The sequence below is a fragment of the Diorhabda carinulata genome, chromosome 3, assembly GCF_026250575.1.
Source record: "Diorhabda carinulata isolate Delta chromosome 3, icDioCari1.1, whole genome shotgun sequence".
In the NCBI taxonomy this organism is placed as follows: Eukaryota; Metazoa; Arthropoda; class Insecta; order Coleoptera; family Chrysomelidae; genus Diorhabda; species Diorhabda carinulata.
The window spans coordinates 16,762,652-16,785,776 of record NC_079462.1 but is presented as its reverse complement, the minus strand read 5'-3'; the positions used below and the strand labels follow the sequence as shown (position 1 = coordinate 16,785,776).

Here is a 23,125-nt window from a genome sequence, read left to right as displayed (position 1 = left end):
TTCCTGTAGCAGGTGAAAATTTTATGGTTGAAGAAGTGCTTTTTGATGAAGGTATTGATTGTATTCTAACAATGTATGGTGCTAAAACTGCCAAATTCTTGAATGAACTGCGATATAAACGTTTCATAGCATTAGCTTCAAAAAATAAAAGCACAAAACTTAATTCCTTACCTCCGACAGAAGATGCAGCAAAACAACATATTAAAAGAGTCTACTTACAAGTTCAGCAATGGAAAAATAATTCATCGATACCACCTGAAGAATGGGGTTGGCGAAAAGAGAATTATTTGCATGCATTATATGCAGTGGAAATGACTGCAGTAACCACCCAGCACTTGAAGAAGATGAAGAAGCCTCCGAAACGCGAAATGAAAATGAAAATTAAATGTACTTTTTTGAATATAAAATAATGAATTTTATATGGTCAATAAACATATGTATTTTGGTTCACAAATTAATTCCATGTCGTTACTACACAGAACAAACTTATAGGTAATTGTTTATAACATTCATTAATTATTTACGTAAGTTTTTAATGGATATTGTATAGTAGAAATGTTTTTTGTGCATAAATTCACAGATATTATTTAAACAAGATAAATAGTTCCGTCCCCATTCCAAGAGGTTTCTGACTTTAAATAATATAAAAAAACAAAATAAAAATAGGAGCTGTTCTTGAGGACTTCCGAAGATTGCCTGTTTTATGTAATTGAAAAGTATACCGTGGTTTAAGAGACATCTGAAAAGCATTTGACAGCGTCCGCAGAAACCAAATGTGGGGCAGTTTATAACAAAGAGAAGTTGGAGTCGAATTCAGAGACAACATCAAAAGTATATATTGAACAAGGAACTATGTGAGCGAAAATAGTGAATAAACCTAGGATTTCATGACTCAAGAACGATTGAGACAGGGAGGAGTACTGAGTCCGGCGCCATTTATAAAGAAAAGAAATGATAAAAAAACATCAAAATGTACGTATATAAAGTACGTAGATAAAGGGCGTTGAAGAAAAAATAAATAAATATACACATTTTTCACGATTTTTTTGCAACTACTGGGAACATAGTTTTTATCTCTGACTTTCATTTAGGGCGCTAGTTACATGGTTCGTACCAAGTAGTATTGAACATAACTTTTCCAATATTAGATTTACTAAGCGAAATGAGTGAACATCATTTAATTTTACGCCAGAAACGTACTCTTGATAAAACTCGATACTGTGTACCGTTTTCGGAATATTTTGATATAAAAGTTATGAATAACCGTTGCTGTTATGGAGTAATTTAAATGTTTTAATTAAACAAAAAATCATATGATGAAAATTGAAAAAAGTCTAATTACATCTAATAAAATTCAATTAGGTAGGTGTTCAAAATGTTGTCCGTTTTCGCGAAAATACAAGTCCATCCTTTCTTTTAAATGGTTGTGAGTCAGCTATGAGGTCATTAGAGTGCCGTTGAATTCTGTCTTTTAATTCTTTAGGTGAATTTTCCTCTGTAGCTTAAACTTTTTCTTAAAGATAAGACCAAACTGTGTAATCCAATGGATTGAAATCGCATGACCGAGGAGCCCAATGAATTGGAGCTTCTCCATCTCTACCAATCCATCGATTCGAAAAATGGTAACTCAATCAATGCGAAACTTTCTATCAAGCTGCGGTGGACCTTCATCATGCATAAAAAATAGAGATCTTCGCCTTGTAATATCTCGAATAAGTGATTGATAGCTTAAAAAATCATTTTTTACCTAAAGTTCCTGCCTGAATTTTAACTTTAAATGGTGTTGGTAATGTGATACTCTTTTGACATGTGGATTCTCATCACAGTAGTGCGCATTATGGGAGTTAAACGTATCCTCCTCGTCCGTAAAAAGAATACATTTTCAAAAATTTGGATTGAGGGCTGTCATTTCATGTAATGTTTGACAAAAATCCATTCTAACCAGTAGATAGTCTGGAAGAGCTCTTGGACTTATCTGTACTGATAAGGATGTAGCTGTTGCTCTTTAAATATCCTCCAGGTACTTAAAGAAGACGTATTTGTTTGTATTCCTTACGCTAACTGTTGGATATTCATCAACCAAATTTAAAAACATATTTTCATTATTAACGGTTCTTTCCAGATTCTCAACAAGGTCGTGCAATGGCTCTAAATGTAATTTTACTTGGTAAGTTTCTTCGAGGAAACTTTTCTGCATAATGCGTAACGGCTGCACTACAGTTGATAAAATATCAGTGTATTCAAAATTTGAGTACATTTTGATTAACAATATCGAAGTAAACAAATAACAAGGTTTCAGAAATATAATTATTATTGACTCTATATCATAACTATCAGTGAATGACAGTTTTCCATTGCAAACTTAGAGAAAATGCTATTGCCTTAGTATGAAACAAACAACAGTTTTAGTCCCAAAACCGCAAATTGTTGTATGTTTCTTACTAGGGCCTCCAATAGCTCAGTGCCCATACTTATTTAACTTTGAAAAACAAGATCATATACTGATTAGAATGGATTTTTGTGAAACGTTGCAAGAAACGAAAGCCCCCAGTTCCAATTTTTTAAAATATATCCGTTTTATCGATGGAGTCTCATTTGAAAACAAAACATTTTCAATTCATATAATGCTTAAAAAATATATAAAAATATATAATAATAATTGATAACTTTATGAATACTTTATACCATTATCGGGGAGTGCGGTCCTGCATATAATGTGAGAAGTATACAGTTAAATCGTGGGAGCGACAAAATGAAATTGTGAAAAATGTAATAATCTATAATTAATAGAAAGCTCAGAAATATCTTGTGTAAGTGCAAGCTATCATATATTACTGGAATAATTGCTAACAATAATATAAAGGAAAAACTGAATAAATAAAATAATAATTAGAATAAAAACAAAAAACCCGCCTGCATGGAGAACTACAATTAAAAATCAACTGAAAAGACTGAAATAAGATGAAAATTCAATGATAAGGTATTTTAAAAAAATAATGATTAGGTACTTAAAACCAGAAACATAAATTGAAACAGTACCAAACCAATATATCTGCATATTGTACACTTAGAAATATCAGCACGGTAGTTTTTTCACTTTTTTGCAACATTATAAACAGAATTACATTCGGAGGCATGCACAAAGAGATAATAATTTATCATAGCATTCAATTTCATGCCCCCGACTGCAATTCTGTTTATAATGTTGCAAAAAAGTGAAAAAACTACCGTGCTGATATTTCTAAGTGTACAATATGCAGGTACATTGGTTTGGTACTGATTAAGCTATTTGTTAGGCTCAAGAGAACTAATAGCAAGTCCGGAGAGAGTCTTCACTCTTCTCAAAGCAACGTAAGATTGACCTTTTGCAAATAAGTTTCTACTTAAATCTATAACTGCTCGGTCTAAAGTTGTGCCCTGTAATTTACGCACCGTCACTGCCCAGCATCAAATTAAGGGAAGCATTCGTCGCTCGATCTTGCTTTTACCACGTAAAGCATCAAATTCTGTAGCACAAGGCTCTATCGGGACTCCAATACCAGGTCGGTTCCCTGTTATATTTAGGTCATCGAACTCCACAAATACTGCTTGTGGCAGTTCTCCCGGCTCCAACTGCTCTCTGCGTAGTGCTGGCCAATCTATTCGTCGGATAACACCCATAGCACCGTTAACCAGCCCATGGTTAACATTGATGTTCCGCTTTAGCATGCTCGAGAGCCTACACCTAATTTGAGTTGGTTTGGTATACCACCTGTTTTATTGGGATCCTCAGATAAGTATTCCTCTCGTGGTTTTTGACCATATGTTTTAGGATCCAATGAGATGTCTACAGCACTAACGGTGTATACTTTTGTGAGCTTTTCTAACTTTTCTGTCACAGTCGCGTTATATGCATCAACCAGTTTAATTATTGGGAAAACTCTGACAGCTTCTCCATCGTCAAATGGCCCTATCAACGGTACTCTGCGGTTTTCTATGAACTGCTGCATTGTAAGTTCTCCAACGCGAAGACTGTTTAATATATCCACAAAAGTTTTATCTCCAGCTTGCTTCATATTTTGGGGCAACTCACAAAAACTGGGTAAATTAATTTCAGCAAATAACCTTTCTGGCTGACGAAAGCAATAAGATCTCCCAGAAACCTTAGACACTGGAGGCAACTGTATAAGATCTCCAAAAAGTAAAACATTAACTCCGCCGAATATAGCTTCATTTTCTTTATATTGTTGAAGCCGCAAATACACATTTCGGAGACTTAAATATGGCACCATAGATATTTCCATAGATACCAACCCTTCCTGGCAGACGGGTAATAAAAACAAATAAAAATTATTAATAGCGAAAATCTAAATAGTGATAAATATCAAAAAAAGCGATAAACAAATATCTCTTAAAAACCAATATAAATGGAAACTCAAACTAATAAAAATACAGAACCGGACTGAATCCAAAGAGAATAGCTAAATTAAGCCACAATAACGCAGCTAGACGAGTTTTGCCAGTCCGGTTGACTGATGGGGGCTGAACTGAGTAGATGTCTAGCGAAACTGAACGCGACGCGGAATTCGTTAAGGTGCGTTAAGCAAAAAAAATGAATGATAAAAATGGAAAGAGCGATATGGGAACAATAGAAAAAAATGTTCTTACAGATGAAAGAACGTCTCAGGAGCATGGAAGAAAAAATAGACGGAAATGCATACATTATAGATGAATTAAAACAAGAAAATCAAAGGCTTAATCAAATAATAGCCGAACAAGTAGAAAGACTGGAAAATGTAGAAAGAGAAACAAGGCGCAACAATATAATAATTCGAGGAATCGAGTTGGGAAGATGGAAGTGAAAAATAGGAAAGGAAAAAGTCCAATTCATAATTAAGAAAATAGAGTTAGAAGTCGACCGGGAAGCTGATTTACTACAATGCAACAGCATTCAAAACAAACAAAAAGAGACCAATTATAGTTAAGATCAAAAAATGGAATAAAAAATTAGAAATTATGAAACAGGCTGAAAAACTGAAAGGTACCAATATATGGATTAATGAAGACTACTCAAATAAAGTGCAAATAGAAAGAAAAAAGTTACCTAGGGGAAAAGTCCCAGAAAATGGAGGGGGGAATAAAGAGAAGAAGTTGACTAACTAGTAATTAAGGAAAAGAACATTGATATATTAGAAGTCGACAAAGCAATGAAATGAATAATGGCTAAAAGTAAAAACAAGAAAAACAAATGGAAGGATGTAGTGACAATGACATCGTGGAATTTCAGGACAATATTGGCAATGGAAAAATGTAAGAAATTACAAAAGAAATGTTGGAATACAAAATAGACATATTGGCACTCCAAGAAATACCATAGAAGGGAAAAGGACAAATAAATATGGAGAAATATACTCTATTTTATGACGGGGAAAATAAATAAGGAAAGAACAGTACAGGTCCAAGAATGAGAAGAAATGTGCTAGAATATGCAATTATAACTAGGAGAATATAAAAGCTAACAATGAAAACATAATTAATATTTACGCACCAACAGAAGAAGCAAAAGACGAAGACAAAGACGAATTCTATGAAAACCGGTTGAGGTATGCAAGGACGTCACAAGACATGATACATTAATAATTATTTGAGATATGAATGCAAAAATAGGAAAAGATGTAGTGTGGCAGGAAAACACACCTTAAACGAAACAACTAACGGAGGGCGAATATATAGTCTAGCCGAGGAACACAACATGTTTATTAGTAGTACTAGCTTTAAACATAAGAAACAACATAAAATTACGTGGATGATACCAGGAACTACCAAGGGAAACCAATATCAAAAAGAATATCGAAAATGTTACAAGATCTAAGAGCGTACAGAGGAACAGATGTTGAGACTGTCATCACTTAGTAATAATCAAAATGAAATTAAGAATGGTAAATATAGTGACCAAGACGATAAAAAACAGAAAAGGAATGTACAGGAACTGAAAACGAGAATGAGATGAATACAGAAAAGAAATAGAAAAGCAACTACAAAAGAGCAAATAAAAAGATACTATTGATAAGAAATTATGAAAAATGCAACCCAGAAAGTCATTGGTACAAAAGATATAGTAAAAATAATGAATGGTTTGATCAGGAATGTCCAGTAAACAGTGGTCTACTGGATTGATTATACCAATGTACATACTTACATATGTAGTAATTATAAAGGTATTCGTTTGCTTAATACTGTATACAAAATACTAACAACATTAATAAATGATAGATTGAAAAAGGTAGTGGAACCAGAAATATGGGAATATCAAAAAGGTTTTAGACAAGGAAAATCAACAGTAGATACGGTTCATACTATAAAACAAGTAATCGAAAAAAGCTATAAGCACAACATTAATATGCAAATGCTATTTATCGACTTCAAACAAACATTGGACAATCTAAAAATTAAGACGATTAAAAAGGAGTTGGAGCAACTACAAGTATCACAAAAATTTGAAATAAATGCTGGGGTAAGGCAGGGTGACGGACTCTCAGTAATATCAACGGAAGTATAATTAATAAATAAATACAAATAACAGTATATGCTGATCATCTATTAGCAAGAAACCTAATAAATCTAGAGAATACATTGTAAGAGAGGCAGGAAAAAAGGAAAAAGAGGATTGAAAACAAATCAGAAAAAAATAAATCGAAAAAAAGACAAAATATATGGAGTTGAAAGAAAGAAGGAAGTTCACAAACAAGAAACAGTGAAGATAAACGACCTCATCTACGAAGTAGTCGACACCTTTAAGTACTTAGGAATAATGATAAGCAACAAAAATGACACAAAGAATGAGACAAAGAAAATTACATAATGAGACCAAACGAGAAAAGACTGCCTTGTAGACTAAAAAATAGAAGGGAAGGTAATGTGTGTAATGTAATTAAATAGGTATAAAATGTGGCCGTACTACCTGTCAAGACCAGAATCGCAGTGGTCGACTAAATCTAAATGAGATGACGACTTCAGAAATGTTGAAAAAAATCCACAAAGCGGTACTAGATATTCCAAAAAGTGCGGTTTGTGCATTGCATATTGACTGAAAATTTGGACATGAGAAAACTGATGGGTGTCGCGTTGGTTCATAATGGAAGTGTTGTTTCGTCAACATAATACACCAGCTCACACATCTGGTATCGCAATACCCAAAATTGATGAATTAAAGTTTGAATTGCTATCTTATTCGTCAGTTTCAGCCCCCTCGGATTATTTGCTGTGTATCGAACATCTGGATTCATTCTCGTGTCGTGGGAAAGGAAGGTATCTAAGTAAAATTAATCCTAAAAGTATGTAATTGTGTAAAAACTATTCATTTTCACCTGGAATTTATAGTGCTTATTTTAAAAGAATGTTAGAATAGCTTTCTTAATGAAAATAGAATATTTATTTTGGAAAAAAATATCTTATTTCAATATAAAGTGTTTTTAGTTTGAAAAATATTCACTCAAAGACAAATAAATAGAAAAGCAAAGTGAATATCGATCTCCAACTAAATCGATAAAATATTTGAAATCTATTAAAGAGTATCAGAAAAAAAATTTTTGTGGCAGATCAGTTACAATGGTTAAGTTAATCACAATTTAAATAGAGTAATTGTTGAAAGATTCAATTACTTTTAGTTTTAATGCGTAATTGAATCACTATTAACAAGCGTGCTCGTACTTGGTAACGTAAATTACTGCTATTGTATTTTTTTAATAGTAACAGTCACAATTCTAATCATGAAACGCAATTTTTCATATAAATACGGATTATTTGAAAATGTATAATCGCTCACCTGAGTTCATGACTTAAAAAAGGTGTGTGATACAACACAATAACAAACGATTCAACAGTTTTATTTAAAATTTTCTCTCCAAGATTTGTCATGTAAGTAATTCATAGAATCTCTTCAATTAACTTAAAACTGATTTACACTACGATACTTTCGTATTATATCAATTCCATTTCGAAATACTGAATATTTTTCTTTTTATTATTTTGCCAAATTATACAAATTTGATTCGACGTATTTTGTACACTACTACATACTACATATTTTCCAAAATATGTCTATCTATTGGGTTATCGAAATGGTAAAAGCTTATGTTAACAATCAATTCATATGGGGCACTTCAAATGACCTCAATGATAATTTTAATTTGTTTAAATATCGAATGGAATGTTTATAATAATAGATTTATACAAATTTGTTTATCCATCGTAAATATACAAACAAAGCTTACCGTAAACGGTTACTTCTTGCATTTCACGTGCGTTTGTCGAATTAGTGGAGGCTCGTTTCATTAACCTCACTTAACCTTAAAAAAATATATTTTAATTATGAAAAATGGTTGATGAGAAACATGGAATGTTAAAACTGCTCGATTTAATACTATTCCTCTAAACCTTAATTCTGATATGTTTTTTTTTGTTTTAATTTAAAATCATTAATTAAATAAAGACGGTTTTATATATCACTTTACCTCGCTATCATTGTTTTTCGTTATCAGTTTAATGCTCCTCAGTTTTGTCTATTGTTGATTAAAATGATATGGAAAAATAATACGAAAAAAGGTTCAATCTCAATTAGAATAATCGCCATTGTTTGTCGATTCGATTAATTCTATAAGTTTATGAGTTATTTGCTTTTGAAAACGTTTACTTATCAAACTAATTTGGTTTATATCTAGTTCTATTATTAGAATAAATTAGTGTTCCGGATTCATTTCGCATAATAAATCAACTGTAACCAAGTATATGTTTAAAATATATTAGACCCCTTTCAATGTGGTAATCAATATATACACATTATACACACGGAAATAAAAATAATTGATTGTAATAATTTACATTGTAAATTTATTTACCGGCCAAACTCAATTCCAGGTTTAACCTGGGATGAAATGGTTGAGCCTAATATGAATAAAAGTATACGTCAGAATAAATTGCTCTGACTCAGTCTCTAATAACAAAAGCTGTGAGTTATATGTAAAGAAAGTACATGGCTACGAATTTTTTTGCAGAATATGTACCAAAGTCTCGTAATATACCATAACATAGCAAAATATGCGACGTAAATTAAACAAAAAAATCATCAATAAGTGAAATCATTTTTATTTATCTACATAATATCAAATCTATTTTCAAAAATCATACGTTATTATCAAGTACTATTAAATACAATCTCGTTATCACTTTCAACTACTTCTAAATTCTCGACTCTAAAAACTTGTAAGATTTCAGTAAGTATAAAATTGTACATAGGTAAACAAACTACATTCTTTGTCGACCGATCGGTGCATATTTTAAGGCTAACACTAAGGCCCCTTTCACACCAAACGAATCGGAATCAATCTGGATCACTACGAATCAAGTTGAATCTGATTCGTCATCTCCACTCTTTCACACCAGCTGACTCAACCTGAATCTATAAAAATCCTTTCATCTTCTTTTTGTTTTCTTTCTTTTATATAATGTTTCGTAGGAGGAGAAAACAAGAAAAGTGTGGATACATCACATAAATAGGAAAAGGCCGGATTTTGGTATGTGATTTTTATCACTGGCGTCATAAATCGCACTATTTTCTTTAACTTTTAAAATTAATAACTCCACGTCCATCTCGTATGGTTGTTGATTCAAGACTGACCGGACGAGGAATCTGACAGGTTGAATCAAGTGCGACCTCGAATCAAACCTGATTAAACCAGATTCGTCCGGTCTGAAGGCGGGAAAAGAGTCCCTTCACATTTAAACGGAGCGCTTGAAGCCGAATCTTGGTCAATCAGATTCAACTTGATTCGGAGTGATTCTGATTGATTCGGATTCGTTTGGTGTGAAAGGGTCCTAACGCAGCTTATTTCTGGAGAAAATTCTTCACGGAATACTTTGTACTCATAAGTTTAAGAGGTGAAGCTTTCGCTATTAGCTAAGCCGTAGATTTTTCTATTTTCTAGAAGTTGTATTGGATCGATTTTCTCCAGTTTGGAAATTATTTCAGTGATTATTTTGTAATTACGAGGGAGGCTATTTATGTTTTGAGATAGACAAGTAAAAACAAATATTCATAATTTACTATGAATTTACTGTTGTTTAAAATATGCTCCATTAAAATCAATACACTTTAGCATGCGTTTCAACCAATTGCCGAAAAATTTTATCGATTCTAATTGTGGTACCTCCAAAATATAACATTTTTTATTCAAATCATTGTTAGACACGAATTGCTCCAAAATTCACACGAAAATATTATTTTTAAATTTTTGGTGCAGTTTTAATAAAAATTGTTTTTGTTTTTTTTTCTTCACAGTATGAAGTAAATTCAATATAAAAAATAAACCACTCTAATAGAAATAGTGGAGTACTACATTTTTCAACACAATTTCATTTTAAAGAGTAACCACGGTACAAGAATTTATGTTATATTATGGGATTTTGAACGATATACATTATTAGTGAAATTGTGTTGATCAATCATATTTATAAATTTACATACGAAATTTACACACAAATTCTTTGTATGAAAAATTAGGCGGTAAAATCGCGGACTTCTTTTTCTTCTTTTTAATAATTTCGTAAATTACATACCATCCAAAGAAAATGATTATAAAGAATAAACTCACTTGCTAGTAATTTCTCGTTAAATCACTAAGCAGTATCAATATATGATATCGGGTCTTGAAAACAATTACATCTTTTATTGATGTTCATAAATAAACTTATTCTATTGCCATTGATAAGGGAGACACAATGTAATCTATAGAACGTTTAGTTTATTCATTTATCCATAAAAATTTATAGAAAAAGTAGGAAAGATATAGTTATATATTCCGCTTTTCTACTAAATATATGGTCATTCATAATACAACCAACCAAAATTCAACTACACTCGACCTAACCTAATCTAACCAAAAAATTTTCAAACCATTTGTATAGCAACCAGAATAAATAAACTTAATGTTTATGTCAAGCCTTTTTGTCAGTGAAAATGCGGCAAAATTAAACACTAAATGTACTATCTCTAATATATTTCCGAACTTTCGAATATTTATGTATTCACCATCTAGGACTGAAATTATGGTCAAGCACAATATATAAATACGTATCAAAGTATAACAATATAAAAATTTAGACCATTAAATAGTTAAGGAAAATTTAAACAACATATTATAAAGATAGCGAACAGTCAAATACGCATAATTCGACAATCACTGGAAAATCGCTTAAAAAAAGTTTAATAGTGGTACTCGAAAATACGTCTTTCGAAATAATTGGATAGGTCGTCCCGTTCCAGTAGAGCAACGTAGAACGGTGAGTTATGAATTTATACACCTACATTTTTGGCTAGAAGTGTGATGCAAAGAAATGCTGAATAATATAATCACGGTGCTTCAAAAGACAATCGACTGTATGGATCTTATAAGACGAGCCTAATCCAACAAATGTTGTTCGCACAGGAAGCGCTTTGAAGCAAATGGTCGCCTGTTTCTTATCATCATAATGGAAACAAATGCTTCGACAATTGGTTCAAACCCATGCAAAAGTGACTTAAGTAGCAACCCTCGTTTAACTATTTTCAATTCGAAAAACAAATTAAAATAATTATAACATGCATTAAATGAAACACTTCGAACGGCTAATGTCGACAGACTAAATTTTATATACAGGGTGTTTCCGAATTCATGCAAAAAATTCAGGAAGTGACTGCTCGTATGAAATTAATATGGGTCTTTTCCATAACATTTCCTCAGCTCACCCCTTTTCGAGATATCGCCCTTAAAAGTTGGTGACTAAAATTCAATTTTTTCTTTGTAACATTTCAGTAAATCTAGAAACTTGAAACTCCGTAAATTTCGTACCTTCTCAAAGGACTAACCGCAAGTATTTTTCAATATTTCTGTTATAATATACGGGTATGAAATTGGCAGCACTTATTTTATTTTATATCTAAACTTTGTTTCCAATGAAATTATGAAATAAAACTATAACTTGAAATTCTTGTTCTTTTTAAAAATATTGTTTATTGTTAAATTTCTAAAAACCAATAGCTGCAGAGAAAAAATAAACACCATAATTTAAAATTTTTTCAATAAATTGGGTTTTATATCTTATTTCTTAGACCTTCTGATATATTAATGCATCTAAATATTCTTGATTCTAGGTCTTTTTTGTTTTAAAATTAGTTTTTTTTGATAATTTTTTAAAGAAAGATAAATTCTGACGTTTTGATTTTTTTTAAGTCTTTATCAAAGTATGATATTGACAATGACAATTTGCTTATTTATTTTGATCTATAGATCACCTGCATCATGAATATCAAAATAAGGATGAAATCAACTTTGAACTTTGTTTTAATAAGAAAAATTAATTTTCCTTGGTCCCTATATCTAAAATATGTAGCAGTAATCAATTAAATTATTTGTAGTTTTATTAGAATTTACAAAATAGAGCTATAAATTTTATTTAAATTATTTAGATCATTTATAGCTTTTTCGTTCTTATGAATGTGAACCATTTCTAAAAATTCTCCATAAAATTTATAACTAATTCATTTTATAAGCTTGCCAACCAAAAAAATCGGCGAATATTCTTATTGAGATGTGAAGATACACGTATCCAACCCATATTCCTAAATATCAATATATCACATAACAGGTGCGTGCCTTAGAAAAAAATTTTACGATATAAACTCAACTAAATCAAAAATCATTGATTTATGTATAACTGAAGCAATCCAAAATATAAACTCGAATACACTATTGAAAGTAACAAATTAAAAAATATTATTACAGAAGATTTAGATTTACTAAACACTATACGAGTATATATTGAAAAATTCTCAGTCTACTATAGAACCAAACAAAATTTCAATATCAAAATATTTTATTACTCAACATATTCTCCTCTTAATTGGATACATTTATTACAGCGAACCTGCAGACCTCCAGACCTCCACAGCTTTTATTACCTCCTCGTTTTTACGATCTTTTAAACTTTTTTTGAGTTGACAAAAGAGATGATAGTCGGACGGAGCTAAATCTGGTGAATAAGGGGGGTGTTTTAGTAATTCAAACCCTAAATCACGAATTTTTTGCATGGCAACATAAGATTTGTATGTAGGGGCGTTGTCCCGCAAAAACAAAACACCTTTGGATAGATTTCCACGTCTTTTTTCTTTAATTTTTTCCGTAGAGTGGTAAGTATTGTTGAATAGTAATCTCTAGTTATTGTTCTATTCTAATTCAAAAAAATCAATTATGATTACTCTATGGCAATTCCAAAAAACTGAAGCAAGAACTTTTCCAGCAGATATTTGGACACGAAACTTCTTAGATCTTGGAGAACCAGAGTGTCGCCATTCCGTCGATTGTTGCTTTGTTTCTGGATCGTAGAAATTTACCCAAGTGTCATCCATAGTAACAATTCGGTTTAAGAAGTCTACATCGTTTTCAAATCGAGCACAGATCGAACGCGATAATTCTACACTTGCAACATTCAAACATTTTGGGATCCATTTTGCAGCAATTTTTCTCATGTCTAAATTGACGTGAACTATATGATGATCGCGTTAGTATGAAATATTCAGTGCTTCAGATATCCGTTTTAGCCCAAATCGGTTCGATAAAATTATGTCATGAACTGCATCGATATTTTCGGGAACTGACACAGATAGTGGCCTTCCCGATCGGTTATCATCTTCAATAGAAAATTTACCTCTTTTGAAGCTTGCAGTCCAATTTTTCACGGTCGCATATGAAGGACATTTATCACCAAGGGTATTAAACATATCTTCGAGAATCTGCTTACCTCTCAACCCTTTCAAATACAGATTACTTGATGATGGCTCGATACTCCAATTTTTCGATTTTCACAATTTCGGTGGAAATCTTCTTTCTTTTAATTTATTGCGTAACTATGGTTTACTTTTTTGACGTCAAATGTTACAATGACACTTCTGATAAGTATTTCTGATAAGCACTACACTTTTCCTGATAGCTATTAAGACATACTAGATCCCTACTCGCCACTTGTCAAAGGTAGACTATATGCTGATGACTTTGTTAAAGGAATGAACTTGACATCCATCAAAACTATTTACAGCAAACCATCAGTAAACTAGAGGGGAGGAGAGCTGACCAAAATACATTATTACACACATAAATATTTAGTAAGATCTAAACTAAACAATTTCAAATTTTTTCTTTACAAATATACAAACGTCTCCACCGTGGTTGATTGCCATACTCAAAATTAGTACCACCCTTAACAAAAAAGAAAGGAAACTTCACCTAACCTTATTAAACAATCCTCTTTAAAAGAAGTAAAGAATTACCACAACCACTACATGATATTCACTGACGCTTTTAAATTCTCAAAAGGAGTAGAAGCAGCCATCCTCGCTCCGAATACATCTTTAAAATTAAATTTCAAACTTATCACTTTTATATACAACTACAGAATTGTATGAAATACACCAAGCACTAATTTAGATTGGAGAATCAAAAAAGTCCCTATATATATTAACATATTCACATAACTCCTTTCAGACTATACAATACCTACATACTTAAAAAAATGAAGATAGCATCGTAGAATGTGTGTTAGAATGTGTCTGCCTACCATCAAATTCCGGTATAAAAGGAAATGAGGAAGTAGGCCAGCTAGCCCGATCAGCAACAAACGAAGAGGACTCCATCCAAATAGACAAAGTTTTTTTTCAAAACATAAAATGTGAAATTAAATCTAAAGTGTTCAGTACGTGGCAAAAAATATGGAGTACAGAATGAGTTACCAAATCAGTTTCTTTTGTTAGTAAATTTTCGTCGCGGGGTTTAGTTTACACATTTGATATTATATTATTCTTCTCATTATTATTTCCTACATTTTCTAAGATTTTTCTAAGTTGTCTAATAGTAAATCTGGAAAATAATCAAATTTTATTGATTCCTGAGTAATTTCTCCTTAAATTTTCAATTTGTCTTTGAATTCCAATAATTCAGTTTCGAGGGCATTGAGATCATAATTAGGGTTTATTCTTGATAAACAATCTGCTTATAAATTATATTTACCTTTTAAATATTAAATTTTATAATCAAGATTTATGGTCCGTTAAAAGAGAACTTCGCGACCGAATAAATAAGGTCTAAAATATTTGCAGCCCCAAAGAACTACTATTAGCTCTTTTTCTGTTGTCGAGTAATATATTTACGGCATTATTAATGGTTGTCGACGCGTAAGTGCTAAATGAGATGTCCTTGGGACAATACTGCTCCAATAACATAATTCGAAGCGTCGCGTCGGTTGTTAACTCTAATTCTTTGTTGGAGTCCAGGTAAACTAATACCCGTCTGATGTAAATAAATTTTTACAAATATTGAAATGTTCATGAACTCCTCGGTATTGTCTTAGTTGTTGTCTTTTTTAAAAACAATTCGTCATAGGTTTGGTTATCTTGGCAAATTTTTCTATAATATCCGAAGCCTTAAGATGATTTAATCTGTTTTTGTGTACGGGGTATAGGGAGTTTTTTATAACTTCAATTTTTTGGATTGGGTTTTATTCCATCTGGAGTCTCTATATGTCCTAAAACTCGGCTTCCTTGCAGGGAAAGTCACACTTATCTAATTGTAAATTGGAACGAGCTTCTCTTAATTTGAAAGAGATTTATTGTAAGTTACGATAGTCGATTACGAGGTGTCATTTTTGACATTCAGTTCTTATGATTCCTTTATCTAGCATGTCGTTGATTTGCTCTTGAATTTCCACTTTATATACGTATCTTTAGGATTTCGTGTGAATGAAGTCTTTATATCGGCATTTTAATAATTATTATACATTAAAGATAAAACTTTTCTGCTATTGATGGCCTAATTAATTACCGGTGGCAAAGTGTATTTTTGGTTTACTAATTTCAATATAAGGAAATAGATTATTTGTGGCTATATTAATTTCGTTTCTTTGTTTGAGGAACTATCTGAAAATTTTGGTTGTGTTCATCAATTTCTACCTTGTGAGTGTTGAAGTTTTCAAAGTATATAATATTTCATCAGATTCGTTTTTAAAATTATTAGCATATAATTCTCTAAAATTTTGTTTTTGATTATTCTTTTGGAAGTATTGATTATCATAATTAGGTTGATTTGAATTTCTACGCGGTATATTATTATTATTATGCGTAAGACTTATGCACTACTCACCTTAGAGCCGGTATTATTTACCTATCCCGGATACAAAGTATCAAAAGGATTAGGCTCGGTTTACATAATGAACTTGCGTACTGTCTGGCAAGTATTCTGGATGTCGGCGAAGGTGTTTAATGATAATCCCAGTTTGGCGATGCTATCATGCAGAGTCTTAGGCACGACGCCAGTTGTTGACAAGATAACTGGAGCTATTTTCACATTTTCGCTGTGCCACATTTGTTTAATCTCAACTACGAGATCCACGTATTTGGCCAGTTTCTCCTGGTGTTTGTTGAAAACGTTATTAGTGTTCGGTATAGCTACATCGACAAGAAGGACTAAATTGACTCTTCTATTAAACACCACGATGTCAGGTCTGTTATTTGTCACCTGTCTATCGGTGATAATGGACCTATCGTAGTAGAGTCTAAAATTGTCATTTTCGAGCACTTTTGAGCGGCTGGTACTTGTAATACGGTGTATACGTATTGAGAAGACCGAACTAGCTGGCCAGGCAGATGTTAAATGTTGGATGGTCTCTGATGTTTGTTGGCACTTTCAGCATTGGTCAGATTGAGTATTCGGATCCTTGATAATATTTTTCTTGTAGTTATTGGTGTTAATAAATTAATCCTGGATAGCCATCATAAAGCCTTCAGTCTCTGGAAAGAAATTGCCGCTAGTGAGCCATCTGCTTGAAGCCTCCAACATGCGGTTGGTTGAGGTCATGATGATGTCTACCGTGTAGTGCCTTTCGTGATTACTGTTCCAGCTTCTCGGTATCCAATACTATATTTAAATCAGATTGTGGCGATGCGAGGTTGAGAGGTGAATAATTCTTATCTGCTTTGGATATAATCCGGTGCAGAGTTGAGACTTCCGATTTAATATGAAAGAATTCACGTAGTTTCATTACCTGTCGAGAGTGCAGGTTGATAAGGTTGATCAAGCCTCTTCCACACTCCTTTCAGGGTAATGTTGTTCTAATAGTGGATAACTTCAGGTGGTGGTTGTTGTTCTTCGTCATCATTCGTCACTGAATACCCTCTAGCTCTGTTTTTGTCCACTTCAGAATTCCAAAAGAGTACGTTAAAACAGGTATGGCATAGGTGTTGATTGCCTGCACTAAATTGCCTGCATTTAATTCGGATTTCATAAGTGACTTCACTCTTTTGGTGTATCGATCCTGGATTCTAGTTTTTACCCGCTTGTGGTCCAGCAGCTTAGCCTGTTGAAATCCTGCTGCGTATAGCTTGATATCGTCCATATAAAGAAGATGGGGAATGGTACAGTTGGTGTCTCTGTTCGCTTTAATGTTGAATCCGTACTTTGTATCATTGAGCATGATAGATAGGGGATTCATTGCAAGGCAGAACCACAACGGACTCACGGAGTCATCCTGGTACATTCCCCTACGAATGGGTATTTCGTCAGTACTGAGGGAATTTGGACCGATTTGAAGATGTAGATTCGTTCGCCATTTCCTCATCGTTGTTGAAAGGAAGCTCACAATAGTCGGGTGAACTTTGTAAATCCGCAAGACCTGCACAAGCCAGGAACATTATCAAACGCTTTCTTATAGTCCAAGAAAGCAGTGTGTATATTCCGGAGATCTTTCTGTGCTTGCCGAAGTATCACAGAGTCCATGATAAGCTGTTCTTTGCTTCCTTGATGATTTCTTCTGCAACCTTTCTGTTCCTCCGCTAAGATGTTATTTTCCTCGACGTGCCTTTGAATTCTGTTAGTGATACAAGCTGTAAGTATTTTATATAAAGTGGGTAGGCACGTGATAGGTCTGTACTGAGTAGGGTCATCCGTCTGGGAGCTCTTTGGAAACAAATGAGTGGAACCCAGTGATAAAAATGTTGGATATCTTTTAGGTTCTGTAGGAGGTGAGAAAATTGCTTCGCTAATTCCGTGTTTATGCTCGAGAATTTCTTATACCAGAAGTTTTGGATATTATCAACTTATTATTTGATATTTAATTTGATGATTTGACTGTACAACCTTCCGAAATTCTCATGTTCATCTAAGTATGCCATTGTATCTTCTAAAGAATTCGGTTTTTTGAGTAGTACATTCTGCTATAAATGTATTTAGTGCAGCTTTGTCACAATAATTGATATGACATTTTTTTTCACTTTTCTTTAAATTTTTGTCAATACGAATTCTTACTTTTTAGTAACTAGTCTAGTCTAGTATTGAAATCTATCAAATTCTCGTTTCTATATGATCTTCTCCTTGTCTGTCAAATATTATCTAAAACTCCTCGATAAGAAAAGCATTGTATCAGAGCTTCTTTTTATTTTCGCCATATATCCAGCTCCGTCCCGTTTCCAGCCATAGCCTCTGTTTTCCCTTCAAATTTTTCTTGAATACAATCAAAGACGTGATCAATTATTTCTGCACCATTATAAATCACATAGGTTTCTATTAGTCTTTCACATCTTGATTTAATTTTATTCAATGTATTATGATCACCATCAAATGCTTTGATATTTTCTAATTTTGATTTGAATAGTTAATAGCTACAGGTGACTTCGAACCTGCTGTAACCATTTCTAGTTTTGAATTGTCACTACTTATTTTATCAATATACAAATTATTAAATGATTTCAACATTCATATAGTAATTTAATGATTGAATAGAAGTAAAGTGATTATTTAAAAATATAAAAAAATGTTTAAAAGTCAGAAATGAAAATATCCTTAATAATTAGGGTGGGTTCTCCAAGATTCGCACTTGAGAGTTGAAACATCGAGATCATATAATGTCTTTCCACGGCCCGCACGAATCCTACTAACTGCGCCAGTTTTAAAAAAAATTACAAAATACAATAAAGATATTAACTAAACAAAAGTTATAAAATTACAATTAAAATATTAAATCAAAATCTTATATAAGAATGAGAACTAAAATTATTTTATGAAACATTTACAATTTACAGCTCTTTTTTCATTAGAATAAAATACAAAGAAATTGATAATGACATGTAATTATTATAGAGAAGATTCTCCAACATTCTTATAAATGTTTGTATCGATAAATAATACCTTAATCCATAGAGATATCAACAATAGATTAAGATTGGTTTTAGAATTGCAAATGTAAATAAAATACAATTTTCTACTGAAAGATGTGAAACCTTTTATAAGAGAGGTAAATTTGCATTGTTATATCCAAGGGTCAACTCAGATCCATAAACTGTTATTGATGTTACAGGTATACAGTAATGTGTAGGCTACTTGTTACTTTTATTTCTCAAAATTTCTAGCACTTAGTGGTGTAGGGTGGTGATGGTCATATTTGCGCACATTTCCTCCATTCAATATGAGCTAGGACCTTTGCTTCTTTCTCGTTTATTCCTTGTTTATTCAATATTTCTGTTATAACTTTATTCGATGATTTTCTTGGTCTAACTATCTTTCTGTTTTTTTTTTCAATTTTTCCTCTCCATTCTCTTTTAACAGTTCGTACTTTATTCATCTACTGTAAGTGTCCCCACGATTTCATATCATCCAAGTAGGTTATATATTTAGGTCTTTTCGTATATCTATATAATTTATTTCACCTTTTTTTACTCCTTTTACTCTTCTTAAGTATTTCATTTCTTTCTCCTGAGTTTTACTTTTCTGTCGTTTCAGATTCAAATATTAGAATTGGTCTATATATTGTTTCGAATATGTTTACTCTGATGTCTCTGGGATATTTCTTTTTCAATTGTGAATTGAGTGTTCATGAAGAAATATAGTTTATTGGTTTTTGCAATTCTGTTATTTATATCTGCATCATGTGTCTCGTTTTTGTCTATTATTGATCATAGGTATTGGTAGTGTTTAGTTCCATACTAAATACATAATCTTGAGTGCTTCTTCCCATTCGAAATCCACTCTGAGATTCTTCAAGTGTGTCTTCTACTGTTAATTTAATTCTTTTATCTGATATTTTTTCTTTTTTTTATCACTATAATAATCAATAAAGTAACTTTATCGTATCCTGGTACTTTTCCATTCTTTAGTTCTTTGATTGCATATTCTATCTCTTCTTCAATAATTTCTATTTCTGATTCTTCCTTATGTCCAATTGTATGTGTGTATGTTCTGACTCATTGTTTCCACCTTTGTATGATTTCTTCTTCTTTTTTTAATATTGTGTCCTAATGTTTTTCTGCTCTCATATTATCTAATGTTTTGCAGAAGGTTTTTTGATTTGCTTCAGAGTCTTCTTCAATTTTTAGTTAAAAGAGTGACGTTAAAAATGGATTATTAGATTTAATTTTCTATAATTGATTATAAATATTATAAATAATAATATAAAAAAGTTTATTATAGATCAAGGTTTCAAAAATAAACTTTACGTGTTTTGAGCAAAATGGCAGGTTTTATCATATGCAAAAATTGTGGACCACATAAAAATATTTAAATACTTTATCTTTTGATAACAGTTACGAGTTCTGAGATATAAATTATTGTGAAAGTTGATAAAGATGTAATTATCATAATAAACAAATTATTCCATGTTTAGCTGAGCTAAGCACTATTTGACAACTCGTATATAGTGTTTCCATTTCTTTTTGCCGAATACTTTCTCTACCTGACCCAGACATGTACAAAATGTATCCAGCCCCCACTTTTTTTAATGTAATCATTTTAATAGAGGTGCAACAGCTCTACCATTACAATACATAAAATATTGTCAACAATTCTATTTAGTTACTACTGCTGAAACTTACCACGTTAACCTGAATCTAAATAATAGTGAAGTGAAATGTATAAGCCACTGCCAAAATATTTTGGACATATAGAAGAAGTGAAAGATAAATGTCTTGTAAAAGTTGAAATAAATGAGTCTAAAGTACATATGGTGGAATATCTTTATATTTCCGATAAGACGATGATAAGTATGATGGATGCTACCCAAAATACACAGAGGATTACATCATTTGGGAAGATCTGAGAGGGTTGAGAAGCAGTTAGTGAAATGTGTAGACTTATTGCTCTTAGATAATAAGAAATTTCGTTTATTTGCGCGGTTAGATTTGGATAAAAAATCTGAGCATCAGTATAAGGAAACGAGCTTGGCAGTGAAAAGTTTACTGAAAGTAAAGTATCCAAGAATATAAAGGAATGTCAATCGCTCGAGAAGAAAGGAATTAAAGTTGAAAATAATTGTTTTAATGACTTGTACGAATCAAAGTAAAGATTGGAGAGATGAAAAGTGTGACAATGTGAAAATTTGTTGTGATATAAATGATTGAAGTATGTATTCTTTATTGTTAGTCTAGTTATTATATTTCTTTCAATATAAGGTAATTTTCCTTGAGTTCAAAATATCGAACAATAGTTATTTTCCTGCGGAAAGTGATACTTTCCCGCACGCGACTGCAGTTGGTCAAGTGCGGGAAAGACACTTTACGCATGAGTTAGGAACATTATTTTTTCTACGACCGTATATACATAAAATGGTATACATTTTTCAAAAATTATTTTATTCCAACAAACATAATAATATACAAAATTTTAACTAAAAACTATTAATTATTATAAATATTAATATTGAAAACACAATTTGTTGTATTCTGTAGACTAGTAAGAATTGCCGGCCCAGTGGAGTTATTTGGTTTCAACTGGAAGGTAGATGACGTCGGTGAAGATGGCATCGGTTGCAGGTCGCATAAAGATGACGATGACGGTGACGGCAACGGTTTTAAGTCATTTGTAGTACAGAGAAACTTTTTACCATCGAATAGCGGGACCATAATGTATTAGATTTCAAAACCTTACTTAGGTCTGAAAAATACGCCAAAAATACCTCTTCCTTATAAGTTTTGGCCCCTTTCCCCTTACACCATGTAACAAAATGGTCGTATTGCTTCTCATACTTTAGTCTGGATTTGGCAGGTAACAGCTCGGAATTAGCTTCATTTGCAGCCTTCAAAACGGCTTCGGGAAGTTATTCGTCGGATGAATCCATTAATATTATTGTATCGGATTCGGTTTAATGTGGTTTAATTTAAAAGAAGATTGTTCTTATTCGGTCACTTCCAAGACGTTTTGAACAACTTTGACGTTTTAGTAACAATTACACGCTTGGGTTGTCATAGCAACTGATATCAAACCAGTTTTGATATTTGTTTCTCCTTTGAAGAATGTGTGGGAAAGTGACACTTTCAAAACTAAAATGCGTGCGGGAAAGTGGGTTAAAACGCACGGTCGTAGAAAAAGTACTTATTCAGTCGAAATTTCAGTGTTTTTCAAATGTTTCAAAAATGAATTGCGTTCAGTGTTTCACCACATTTCTGTTATTTTACACCGAGAATTCATTTTATTCATATTTATGAATTTATATAAAGGAATCTGAATGGATTTTTTTAATTACAGCAATCGAAACTTAATTTATTAAATTCTTAAAAATTATATATTCTATATCATGAATTTAATTGTTGTTATGTATAAATATAAAATAAAAATAAATTCTGAATAAGTAGAACTTGTATTTTTATCAACAGAAATGTTGATAAAATCAAAGGTTATGATTTCCTTCTTCAGAGTTAGATAAGTGATAATTTAAGTTTGTTCAGTTAATTTCGATTTCAATGTTGCCTCAAGGACTACAAAATTTTAATTTTTATACTTATTGAATATGAACTACATATTAAGGGGAACAGTGAACCAATCAAATACGATTCATGATAAATGCTGGAAATTATTAATAATAGCTAAAATACATTAAGCCTATATCACATCAATTCTCGAACACTTTCAAATATTTGACGTGTTTTTTTTATATATGTCTTTGGAAACAATTCTTCAAATCTCTCGTATCAAGTATCGGTATGTTGTTTTCTCTCAAACTCAGACACATGGAGCCAATTCTAGAGATTGAGTAGTCTGGTGTGTGAGCTAGGTAGGTATGATGTGTATGTGCATTACATTTC

General features: G+C 32.0%; 1 protein-coding gene and 1 long non-coding RNA gene across 6 annotated transcripts in view; one reads left to right on the top strand and one right to left on the bottom strand.

Annotated features, from left to right (window-relative positions):
- LOC130891661 (uncharacterized) overlaps nt 1–8,636 on the bottom strand; it is a 39,610-nt gene extending 30,974 nt beyond the window's left edge. The window contains exons 1-2 of one of the 5 annotated variants that reach the window (XM_057796524.1): nt 8,493–8,636; nt 8,253–8,327 (exon numbers count right to left, since the gene is read on the bottom strand). In XM_057796524.1, the coding sequence (XP_057652507.1) occupies nt 8,253–8,313 (61 nt within the window). In that variant the 5' untranslated portion in view covers nt 8,314–8,327; nt 8,493–8,636. Of the gene's footprint in view, nt 1–7,804; nt 8,152–8,252; nt 8,456–8,492 lie in introns of those variants that run through there. The other 4 variants (XR_009058939.1, XM_057796525.1, XM_057796527.1 and 1 more) reach the window with 4 other exon arrangements.
- On the top strand, nt 7,740–14,236 carry LOC130891667 (uncharacterized). Its single transcript, XR_009058940.1, has 3 exons — nt 7,740–7,896; nt 12,935–13,201; nt 13,312–14,236. It is a non-coding gene; the product is annotated as an uncharacterized LOC130891667 (long non-coding RNA).
- Nucleotides 14,237–23,125: the final 8,889 nt, after the last annotated feature.